This window comes from Quercus robur, chromosome 1 (genome assembly GCF_932294415.1).
Source record: "Quercus robur chromosome 1, dhQueRobu3.1, whole genome shotgun sequence".
In the NCBI taxonomy this organism is placed as follows: Eukaryota; Viridiplantae; Streptophyta; class Magnoliopsida; order Fagales; family Fagaceae; genus Quercus; species Quercus robur.
In genome coordinates, this window is record NC_065534.1 from 33,235,671 (window position 1) to 33,248,555 (window position 12,885).

Here is a 12,885-nt window from a genome sequence, read left to right on the forward strand (position 1 = left end):
ATGTACGCATAATTTTTTCTTCACCACATTCTTCGCAACATCACAGTTGTAAAAAAAAAGTTGTAAAATAATTTGCGTTCTTACTTCCTATATTTTCTTCCATGTTGCTTTACATCACAGTTGTAAAAAAGAAGTTATGAAATAATTTGTGTAGTTACTTCCTATATTTTCTTCCACGTTGCTTTAATTACCCAAACCCAAAACCTTTATTTTTCCTTTTTCTTTTTCTCTTTTTTCTCATCCACTCATTGACTTCTTCCTCATCTTCTTATTTTCCTTTTCTTTCACTTTCCTCCACATAAAGCCACACGCAATCTCATTTTCTTTTATATATATATATATTACTTTTCTTTTCCTAACCATCTTCTTTAACAATTCATGAAGAACATTAAGCTCTTGCATTTCTTCTCGCATGAAACTTCTTGAATATCATGCATCTTCTTGACATGGGCATGCAAGCCATTTAATGGTCTGTTGGCTAATGTCAAGCCACTAAGTTTGACTATTCAAGCCATTCCAAAAAAAAAAAAAAAAACAAGGTACTCAACTGCACTATGCTCTAGTACTAGTACCACATTATTTTTTTTTTTTTTAATTACACAAAGTCCAGGTCAGCAGTGCCACGCTGACGACTCACTAGGAACTCAAGTACTGTTTAAAACTCGATTTTGTGGAACTCAAGTACTAAAAAAGTGGTAAATTGCTAAATATTTTAGAAACAGTGCTAGTTTGCCACAAATTTTGCCAAAACGTGGTTGTGAGGCCCAACAATTTATGGGCCAGGCCCACTTATTCATGGGGAGCCCTAAGGCCCAAGCCGAAGAAGGTTATAGTCCAAACTCAATAACGTAAAGCACAAATTGGCCCGGAGAAGCAGCTGAGGACAGTGCAGTCCTCGGCTGACCCAAAACTCCTCCAAGAAAAGGGGCAAAAACGGTATAGGGACAAACTTGAAAGAAAATCTAAAATATCTAGAAAAGGCTACCCTTACTACATTCCCCATACATAGCTCTGCACCTAACAGAGCCGTATTCTTTAGCTTTATCAGCCACTCCCAACAACTTTGGTCTTGGACTGACGGGACAAGTATCAGTCTTGGAAAGGTCGACCCTACACGTGGACGAAGGAAAGTGAACGCAGGCTAGTATAAAAGAAAAAATAAGTAATCTGGAGAGGGGGCTGGGAAGACTGGCCAAAAAGGAAGGGCCTCCCAGTCCACCTCCAGGAGAAAGACTCTAAGGGTGAAGACACCTCAATCACATATGAGCACCACAAAAACCCACCGCTGGGTAACTGAAGTCTAGCCTTTCGAACCCACTCTCTACAAATGATATTGTCTGGGCCCATTCACGTGCGAACCCAACACTACTGCGGTTCGTTGCGGAACGTGTCCTTACAATTGGCGCCGTCTGTGGGAAAGGCTTGCGCGTTAGCTCGAGCGGCGGTGGAGTTGAGCTTCTGTCGAACAAGGGTCTACGACGATGCCTTTATGACCGGCGACACATTGTTGTTATTCCGGCACAAGTTCCCACTAGGGGCTACGCCTCGTAATGCCAGTGGCATGGCAAGTCTAGGGGCTTTAAACATCAAGCTAGCTTCCCCTACCTTATTCGAGGAGCTAACCTTTAGGAAGTAGATAAATTAAGAAACAGAATACAAGTTTTGGACAGAACCAATGCCTTGTATGGTCCTCGGACCCGAGCCTCTAGGGAAACCAACTACTTACAAAGAGAATACAAGTTTTGGACAGAACCAAGGCCTTGTATGGTCCTCGGACCCGAGCCTCTGGGGAAACCAACTACTTACAAAGAGAATACAAGTTTTGGACAGAACCAAGGCCTTGTATGGTCCTCGGACCCGAGCCTCTGGGGAAACCAACTACTTACAAAGAGAATACAAGTTTTGGACAGAATCAAGGCCTTGTATGGTCCTCGGACCCGAGCCTCTGGGGAAACCAACTACTTACAAAGAGAATACAAGTTTTGGACAGAACCAAGGCCTTGTATGGTCCTCGGACCCGAGCCTCTGGGGAAACCAACTACTTACAAAGAGAGTACAAGTTTTGGACAGAACCAAGCCCTTGTATGGTCCTCGGATCCGAGCCTCTGGGGAAACCAACTACTTACAAAGAGAGTACAAGTTTTGGATAGAACCAAGGCCTTGTATGGTCCTCGGACCCGAGCCTCTGGGGAAACCAACTACTTACAAAGAGAATACAAGTTTTGGACAGAACCAAGGCCTTGTATGGTCCTCGGACCCGAGCCTCTGGGGAAACCAACTACTTACAAAGAGAATACAAGTTTTGGACAGAACCAAGGCCTTGTATAGTCCTCGGACCCAAGCCTCTGGGGAAACTAACTACTTACAAAGAGAATACAAGTTTTGGACAGAACCAAGGCCTTGTATGATCCTCGGACCCGAGCCTCTGGGGAAACCAACTACTTACAAAGAGAATACAAGTTTTGGACAGAACCAACAAAGAGAATACAAGTTTTGGACAGAACCAAGGCCTTGTATGATCCTCGGACCCGAGCCTCTGGGGAAACCAACTACTTACAAAGAGAATACAAGTTTTGGACAGAACCAAGGCCTTGTATGGTCCTCGGACCCGAGCCTCTGGGGAAACCAACTACTTACAAAGAGAATACAAGTTTTGGACAGAACCAAGGCCTTGTATGGTCCTCGGACCCGAGCCTCTGGGGAAACCAACTACTTACAAAGAGAATACAAGTTTTGGACAGAACCAAGGCCTTGTATGGTCCTCGGATCCGAGCCTCTGGGGAAACCAACTACTTACAAAGAGAATACAAGTTTTGGACAGAACCAAGGCCTTGTATGGTCTTCGGACCCGAGCCTCTGGGGAAACCAACTACTTACAAAGAGGATACAAGTTTTGGACAGAACCAAGGCCTTGTATGGTCCTCGGACTCAAGCCTCTGGGGAAACCAACTACTTACAAAGGAAAAACTACGTTACGTGGACCTTAGAATCTCCCCGAGGAAAACTCTCCATTAATAATTGGGTTAATTCCTGAACTATATGGATTCTCTAGTTTGCCCTCGGATCCTCAACACCAAAGGGACCAGTACGGAATGGAGCAACATGTTTCCAAAAGCATAATCGAAGTCATTCAATGCTCGGTCACCCCCTCGGATGAATTATTTAGAATTTATCGTTCTCGGACAGTATTCTCGCACTTATTACAGAACGTTCAACCGTTATCTCGGTTAGTTTCCTAAGTTTAACTTACTATGAATTGTTATTATTATGCCTGGTAGTGTCAATAAATTAGAATTAGTTGGATTGTGTTTCAAGGGTTCTTGCTCTAAATATCGCTGAGGAGAAACACACACATGGAGCACACCCATTCACAAAGCGGCGTTGCCAAAAGAACAGTGTTCAAAACAAGTAAATAAATTTCCATTTTTACTAAAACAAAGAAATAGTACAGCGTACAATGAAAAGCCGAAATCAGCTTATGTCAAAGCTCACTACATAATTGAAAAAGAAGATGCAAGAGAATAAGACGAAGCCGAAGAGGCAGTACAGACGAGAGGTTGGCTTCTAAAGCTAACCACATAACCAAAAAGAAAGATACGAGAGAATAAGACAAAGCCGAGGAAGTGGCACAGAGGAGAGGTTGGCTACTGCTCCAAGACCTTGTTCTTCCTCAATGCTTTTACATGCCCATAACTCAGGCAGCAAAAGAAACCCAACTTGAGCCTCACACCGCTGAAGGAAAGGTGCAGGGAGCCAGAAGTTGAGGAGCCTTCACCAAAAATTTGCCTGCGACAGGGCAGAGGCGATGATGGCGGAGAATCTTTCTTCTGACACACCAAAATTCTGGCATGAACAGAACTTGCTTCGGATTTTGACTAAAAGAGGGAGAAACACCCTTTCCCCTCTGTCGAAGCGGAATATTCTCTTGAATTTATGCTTCCTTTGCCCGTACCTCACTATTCTGAGTCTCAGGAGGACACGACGCCTCTGTGGCGGAGAGAGTTCCTTCCCCCCAACCCTCGCCTCAAACATGTTATGCTAAGGGGGGATAGCACTGGATATGGGAGTTGTGATTTGGGAGGAAACTGAAGGATTGGTGCGTAGGTGAAGCAACTTTCTCTCCTATTTATTTAAAAAGATAAGGTGGTGGCATTTAATTCACGCAGCGTCCCAAGGAACGCTACAGACAAAATGGCTCCGGCTCAATCTCCAACGCCACCTGCAACCATGGGATTAAAGGAGTATCGGGAAGGTGCACCTCTAACACTAGGACGCCAAAAAGTACCGCGTGACCAAAGACTACAGAGATACCTCTTAACTTGTGGGCCTAGTGAATTCGCGGCCCAGGCCCGTTCTGCATGGGGGCCTAGGGACAATAGCCCACGCCGAGGAATAGCCGTTGCCGAGGACAACCTCCTGCTCGGCACCTCGCAAAATACCTGAGGAAAGGGAGAAACTGAACTACAGCCTTCGGACTCAAGCCTATGGGGAAACCAACTACCTGGATGACAAAACTAGGTTTTGGACAGAACCAAGGCGTTGCGAAGTCCTCGGACTCAAACCTATTGGGACGCCCACTACTCAGATGGGGAAAGCCCTCGGCTCAAATACTGTAAAATGTTAAGACCGATAAAAGTGTTAGGATGATGGCGAGACGCCCCACTATTCGGTAGCCTACGGGGGTTGTTCATTCTTGCGTGAGATATGTCTTCGGATGATTACTTCCTACACCGCATAGAGCATCCAGTTCTAATCTCGGCATCGTTTTGGGTAAGTATCGTTATTCACAGATAGGCATTGCTGTGTCAAATAATTCTATTAAAGTTATGGTGACATCTTTTTATTAGCAAGTATTTTGGCCTTAGTTGTCATTGATTCAAATGCTATATTATTGTGCCGAGCAGCGCTTGTAAACTTGTAAAAACATAGAAACAGAACATGCGAAGTAAAATAACAACAATTTTTATTAATATGAAAAATTATTACAACGTACAAAGAGGGGCTTAAACAAGCCTATACAAAAGGTGAACTGCCGAAGCAACAATAACATCCGCAATACAGATAAGTAAACAGTCAGGTGCCTTTTAAACTCGTCTTCAAAGTCTCTCTAATCTCTGCCTCAGTATTGCTCATATTGAGAGAAGAACCTTCTTTAGAAAAAGATGAAGGAGAAGGAAGAAGAAGATGAGGGAGAAGGAAGAAGAGGATGGAGGAGATGAATGAGGAAGATGGAGGAGATGAATGAGGAAGATGGAGGACATGAGTAAAAGAAGGAGGAGAAGAAGAGGGAAAAGAAGAGAAGGAAGAAAGAGAGGCAAAAGGAGGCGCCAGTGAACGAAGAGAGGAAGAAGCAGGGGCACTTTGTCCTTGCCCCAGTCCTGACTCCTAACACACTGGTGCCATATTAGATATGCTCATGAGAGAGCGGGTAGTACTGATGATGTGTGTCCTCGGCTCAATCACGCCGAAAGTGTGACGTGACGAGTCCATGCTTCGGATTTTGGCTGAAAGAAAGGCGAGACAAATCTTGAGTCTCCGCCATCCTTGCCCTGACCGAGCCATTTCGAGCTTCGTTAGAACATGGTGTTTCTGAGAGGGGAATGGTTTTTTCATTGCTTATTACTATGGTGAGTATATTTCAGGTTAAGGAATAACCAGAGAATAAAAGTAAACTCCGGAAGGAATCTGAGGGTTTCAAATTTTGGGGGGATTAAAGGGATTCATCTGTGGGAGAAACAACTCTTGTTTCTTCTCTTTATATAGGGGACGAAGAAGAGGGTACTTAATGTGTTCAGATCTCCAAGGAAATCTGCAAACAAGAATATGCCCGTTTCATTCCCCCACGCCATCAAAAACCGTTGAATCTGGGAGGTCTAGTAAAGGGAAGATATTAAAGACGCGCTTCGGATAACCAAACGGCATAAATGCATCTTGCGCAAATTAAAGGGGAAATCTTGTAGACCGGTACACTCCCTGGGCAGGTGAAGAGTCGCCAGCGTCAGTCAAGGGCTGAATTAAATGAGCCATAATAAAGGCTCGGTATTACCAAAACCCCCCTCTCCAACCAGGAAGTCGGACAGCAGGGTTTTGAAGGGCTATTGTGGGGCCCAACAATTTATGGGTCAGGCCCACTTATTCATGGGGAGCCCTAAGGCCCAAGCCGAAGAAGGTTATAGTCCAAACTCAATAACATAAAGTACAAATTGGCCCGGAGAAGCAGCTGAGGACAGTGCAGTCCTCGGCTGACCCAAAGCTCCTCCAAGAAGAGGGGCAAAAACGGTATAGGGACAAACTTGAAAGAAAATCTAAAATATCTAAGAAAGGCTGCCCTTACTACATTCCCCATACATAGCTCTGCACCTAACAGAGCCGTATTCTTTAGCTTTATCAACCACTCCCAACAACTTTGGTCTTGGACTGACGGGACAAGTATCAGTCTTGGAAAGGTCGACCCTACACGTGGACGAAGGAAAGTGAACGTAGGCTAGTATAAAAGAAAAAATAAGTAATCTGGAGAGGGGGCTGGGAAGACTGGCCAAAAAGGAAGGGCCTCCCAGTCCACCTCCAGGAGAAAGACTCTAAGGGTGAAGACACCTCAATCACATATGAGCACCACAAAAACCCACCGCTGGGTAACTGAAGCCTAGCCTTTCGAACCCACTCTCTACAAATGATATTGTCTGGGCCCATTCACGTGCGAACCTAACACTACTGCGGTTCGTTGCGGAACGTGTCCTTACAGTGGTGTTTGGCTATTTTCACACACACACACACACACACACACACACACACATATATATATATATATATATATATAATGAATTAATTGATGTTATATAAGAATTAAGTAACTTTTTAAGTTTATTCACTTAATTAACTAAAACTACTATTTTTTTCTAATCAAAATTATCAGAAAAAGAAAAAAGAAAAGTAGTTGTACAATGAAAAAGGCTAAATTTACGTGACTTTGACCAATTTGTTGTTTAATATATATTATAATGTTTTTGAGGAAAAGTAGTTGTACAATGACAGTGTGTCAGGTAAAGCAAAAACTAAAATTAAAGCCGTAATATAGGTTAAAAGAATATAAAAGTATGTGGTTCTTTTTGCTTGAAAGACCCTAATATATTATTAAGTTGCTCAAATTATGAACCAAAATTTAATTTTTTTTTTTCAGGTCCTGATACCACTTTGACGTTCGCCGCCCCTGATTCTGAAGAATAACTAACACCCTTCCCAGCACGTGGCCTCATGCACGTGGCTTTATGCACGAGTTTATTGTGGCACAAGTTTCCTAGCTGAACTTTAGGCCTTAAGGGATGTGCATAAAAAACATGTGCTTCACTGACTTTTCCAATCTATTTCATAAAGCTCACTCACCTACCTCTCTCTCCATTGCTTTATAAATATCATGGCCTTGGAAGGCTTTCTACATCGCGCTCAAGAAGTTCACAGAAAACAAATCCCATCATACCATTCAAAACTTAGACTCCTCCTTGAACTTAGAAAAAATATGTCTATCCCTGTCTCAGGGGCTCCATCCCAAAATGCCAAATCAGAGGTTGTTCGCCGGACAGCAAATTTCCATCCAAGCATTTGGGGTGACCGTTTCATCAGCTATACTTCTGAGGACAAGGTAACAAGATTATTTGCTACCCTAGTTTATGAAAATTACGTAGTAAAATTTATAATATTTTTAGCATTTTTTACTACAATATAATTATTTGTTCATGCAACTCATGGTGTAGGATATTCATTCCCGTAAAGTACGTGAAGTTGAAGAGCTGAAAGATGAGGTGAGAAATGAGCTCTTTGACACGGGTGATCTTTCACAACAGATGGGCTTAATTGATGCACTCCAGCGCCTCGGCATCGCTTACCACTTTGAAAGAGAAATCCAAGAAGCTCTCGAACATATATACACGACTTTTAACGACAAAATTGATGTTGATGATCTCTACAAAGTTTCCCTTAGTTTTCTTCTGCTACGCCAAGAAGGATTTAAGGTTTCATGTGGTAAGACCCGAGTATGATTAATTTCTTCATGTAATCGCAAGTTAGCGACGTTTTTTTTTTCTATAAAACAAGTTTGGTTTTTGCTAAACAGATGTTTTCAAAAAGTTCAAAGACGAAAATGGTCAATTCAAGGAAAGCTTGACCAGTAACGTTGAAGGTATGCTAGCCTTCTATGAAGCTACGCATCTGAGGATGCATGGAGAAGACATTCTTGATGAGGCCCTTGAGTTCACTACCACTCACCTTAAGTCCACAGCATCCCTTATAGGCAATCCGTTGGCAGCACAAATAACTTGTGCCCTAAAGCAGCCCTTGCACAAGGGCATACCACGGCTAGAGGCTCGGCGATATATTTCTTTCTATGAACAAGATGCTTCACATAACAAAGTTTTGCTCAAGCTTTCAATATTAGATTTCAATCTAGTGCAATCATTGCACAAAGAGGAACTTAGTTATATCACAAGGTAATTAGTTCTAAAACCATGATCCAAAAAGACAAAGTACGAATATTTTTGGAAATAATGAAGAGAATACTACAGATTTTACTATATAAACCTTGCAAAATAACATGTTACAAATAATTTTTTTTTTAAAAAGGTCAAATTACAATTTACCTACTTGTAGTTTGGCTGAAATTTAAGTTACCTACCTATGGTTAAAGTGTCAAATTTCAAAGCACGGGTAGACAACTTAAATTTCGGCCAAAACATAGGTGTGTGTGTAAGTTGTAATTTACCCAAAATATTAATTCAAAATTCATTTATTAGATTGTTGAACTGGTATATAGTAGTAATCATATTCTTGATACAACAATTTATTAGTTTTTTGTAGTAAAATTTATAGCAACCCTATCATTTTGCTATAAATATTTGGTTACTTACAATCAATTAATATTAATTGTTATATTCAAATTGTAGGTGGTGGAAAGATTTAGATTTTGCAAAGAAGCTACCTTTTGCAAGAGATAGGATTGTTGAATGCTACTTTTGGATAGTCTCGGTCTACTTTGAGCCCCAATATTCACTTGCAAGAAAAATATTAACCAAAGCTATTTCCATGACATCTATTCTAGACGATATATATGATGCTTATGGCACACTTGAAGAACTCGAACCCTTCACAGAAGCAATTGAGAGGTTCATAAATTGAATTAATTAATATATATGTTAAGACTATGATGTATAATGTCAATCTAACTTTTGTAATTGGTACATGATATTTTCAGGTGGGATATTAGCTGCATAGATCAACTTCCAGAGTACATGCAAATATGTTGTCGTGCACTCTTTGATGTATTTGAAGCAATTGAAAATGAGTTGGCCAAGAAAGAAAGATCATACCGTGTTAGCTATGCAAAAGATGTTGTAAGCGTCAAGCAACTTAACTTTTTTCATGTTTTTTTGCCTACTTTTTCATGCTACGTACTTATTTCATTCATGTTGTTTAAACCTTAGATGAAACGTTTGGTTCGGGCCTACTTTGATGAAGCCAAGTGGTTCTACCAAAATTACATCCCAACAATGGAGGAGTATATGCATGTTGCACTTGAAAGCTCTGGTTTACCTATGCTCACAACTATCTCTTTCCTTGGCATGGGTGACATCGTTACAAAAGAGGCACTTGATTGGACCTTCAGCAACCCCAAGATTATTACAGCTTCATCCGTAATTGGTAGACTCATGGATGACATGAAGTCACATAAGGTATGCGATCAAAAAATCTTATCAAGTTTCACAAGCTAGTGTGAGAGGTCTATTTCATATGTGTTTCCAACTTTCTACTTACCCTTTTGAAAAACTTTGTATGTAGTTTGAGCAAGAGAGAGGGCATGCTCCCTCAGCAGTCGAATGCTACATGAAGCAACATGGTGTCTCAGAGCAAGTAGTCTATGATGAATTCAACAGACAAGTTGCTAATGCATGGAAGGACACTAATGAGGAGTGTATAAGACCTACTGTTGTTCCCAGGCCTCTACTTATGCGTTGTCTTAATCTTACACGATCATTAGATATCATTTACAAGGAAGGGGATAACTACACTCACGTTGGAAAAGAGATGAAAGATAATGTTGCATTAGTGTTTGTAGACCCAATACCAATATAAATGGGGTGACAAAATAAGTATCTACATAAAGAATAAAGGACTTGTCCATCAAAAAATAAATAAATAAATAAAATAAAGGACTTGAATAGGATCCAAGTCTGTTGATGTTCTAATATATATATAGGGCCCATTTATATTGAAGATAAAAGGAAAATCTTTGGTTTATTTACTTATTTATATATATATATATATATATATCTTTTTTTGGATAAACTACTGGATTCTTATTTAATAATGTAGCACTATGTTTATAATGATGATGGGATTTACTGTTGGTATATTTCTATGGGAGATTATAATTATTGTGCCATTCTAGCATGGGGGTGGGTACGTAAAGTTTATCTTAATAATTATCAAGTTATTATTTTTTGCTTCCTTACACTACCATTTATTATATGCTGTGAGGGAGCGAGGGTAACTGAGAGGTTAAGGAAGCTCTTTGTAAACACAATTAGCACCATTTGGTATAATAGAACCTCTAATGAAATAACAATAACTATACTTTATGAATAACCGACCCTTGTTTAGTTACGTTTTTATTACAAAGAATCATTTTTTTTCTTCTTTTGATAAATAATTATTATTTAAAACAAAAAATAATTATTCCTTATTAAAAATTCCTTAACTAATATTTATTCTCTAATCTTCATAACAACTTCAACAAATAAAATTCAAATAATCCTTTTTAAATAGTGTGCTGCAACATATCAAAAAAAAAAAAAAAAAAAATGTGTACAACCATTATCCTCCTGGGTTTTGTTTATGCCATCAAGGCATCTACGAATGGAACCATCTTCTTTTCTTTAGAATCATCAACGAATGGAACTTGATAATGAAAACCTTGATTTGTTTTTTTTCTCTAGGGCTTTGTCATTAACAACCTCTCTCTCTTGAACATTGAATTTTTTTTCCCCTTTTTTTCCTTGTGTTGTGTTTATGCCATACAAGTTACCTCATATACATAGTCAAGGAAATCATGGTAATCTTGACTTTTATTTTCTGTTGAATATCACTGGATTGATTTTGTTTACATTTAAATATTTTGTTTTTATTACTTTATAGAAATTATAGTAAACTATAAACCCATTTGTGGCTAGGTTTATTTTGACTTTATCACTTTATTATCTAACAGCGTGAAATACCCTCAGTTAGACCTCTTTAAACCATTATAATAATTAAAAAAAAATAAAAACTCTTTAAACCACCTTAAAACAAAAAATACATTAAAAAAAAAAAAAAAAAAAGATAGAAACTTTAGAGTTTTGTAAAAATCACACAAACTATATCTCTATGCCATCCCCTCTCTTGTCTCTCTTCAAATCTCATATATCTATAACTCATCTTCAAACACATCATGCTAAAAAATTAGCTATTTATCAAGCTTGTATCATTCAACCACAACTCAAGACATCTACGGGTAGAGGTGGAGAATGAGCTCGGTTAACAAAAAAGAGCAATAGTAAACATAAGCAATCAAATACACACATGAAAAAACCTCAATCCAAAGTCCAAACACAAGGAAAATCCAATATCAAATTTACCTCTAGAGTAGAAAATGCAAGAGAGAGCAATCAATAGCTCTTTCCACACCATATAAGGCCCACAACCAATCTCTGAACTGGGTTTGGTTGTAAGACTCATAGCTTCTTTCTCTATTATGCTGAGACCATTTCCTTTTCATTCTTTTGAGTTCAAGCTTTACCAAGTAATGATGCTTGAACCAATGAGTGATCATCTTCGACAGAATTAGAAGCATCTTTCTGTCTCTCTCTGTGTTACCTACCCAAATGGAAGTTCAGTTTGTTACCCGAAGTCCTATTCTGGAAAGCATCGGCAATTACAGATCGGTTCTAACATAGGAGGATGAAAGATTGGAAATGTTGTTGGGGACGTGGCAGCCAAAGGACTCTTCTGCTGGAGAGGAAATGGTGGTGGCAGAGGTGAGGAATAAGCTCGGTCAACAAAAAAAAATCATGAGAGAAGAAAACTCAAAGAGAAAAGAAGAAGGCGAAAGTGTCCAAATTTGCTAATCAAAAAGCGTATTGGGGTATAGGGTCAAAGCATACGTGTGTCACTTTCTTTTTCCGTGTTTAAAGCATTCACATCCGGTTTCTTCAAAAATTTTCATTTTACCATCTTAAAAGTTACTTTATCTATTATACCATACCATTTTACAACACACCTAACATCCTAACTTTTATTTTCCTATTCAATCCATTAAAATAATATATACTACCTAATAAAATAATCTAATCTAATCTCTCTCTCTCATCTCCCCCATCACTCTGATTATCTTTTCCTCACTATCTCTCTCTTTCAACCACCCATCACCACCACATTTGCCACAACAAACCAACCACCACCACCACCATGAAAAAAACCCACCCTACCAGCGGAAACAAAAACCCATAAAATCTACCACCACCTCCACCCACAAAACCCACAAGCATATTTGGTAGCTCCTGTGATAGGTATCCTTAATAGTATCACCAACCTTGCACGTCCATATCTGTTGCCGCTTTGATTTAATCAACTCATACATTTTGACATTCCTATAGGCTTTCTAGACAGAGTAATTCAGGAATAAGCCTCTCTAAACTATGCAGCAAAAGATGACATTCTATGGATATTGTAGCCAGCAATTTTCTGAATCCTTCCTCAAAAGTTGGTGTAGCATGCCCTTGAGTTTGGGTTCAACATCATCTCCAGAAGGGGAAGATTCACATAATGAATGGATAATTGTCTGCCTTGCTCCTGTTTGCACCA

At 39.6% G+C, this 12,885-nt stretch overlaps 1 protein-coding gene across 1 annotated transcript; it reads left to right on the forward strand.

Annotated features, from left to right (window-relative positions):
• The first annotated feature begins 7,446 nt into the window (after positions 1–7,446).
• Positions 7,447–10,236, forward strand: LOC126732258 (sesquiterpene synthase 2-like). Its single transcript, XM_050435111.1, has 7 exons — positions 7,447–7,636; positions 7,749–8,016; positions 8,108–8,480; positions 8,934–9,152; positions 9,242–9,380; positions 9,471–9,719; positions 9,826–10,236. The coding sequence occupies exons 1-7, from the start codon at positions 7,514–7,516 to the stop codon at positions 10,117–10,119; spliced, it is 1,665 nt and encodes a 554-aa protein (XP_050291068.1). The 5' UTR covers positions 7,447–7,513; the 3' UTR covers positions 10,120–10,236.
• Positions 10,237–12,885: the final 2,649 nt, after the last annotated feature.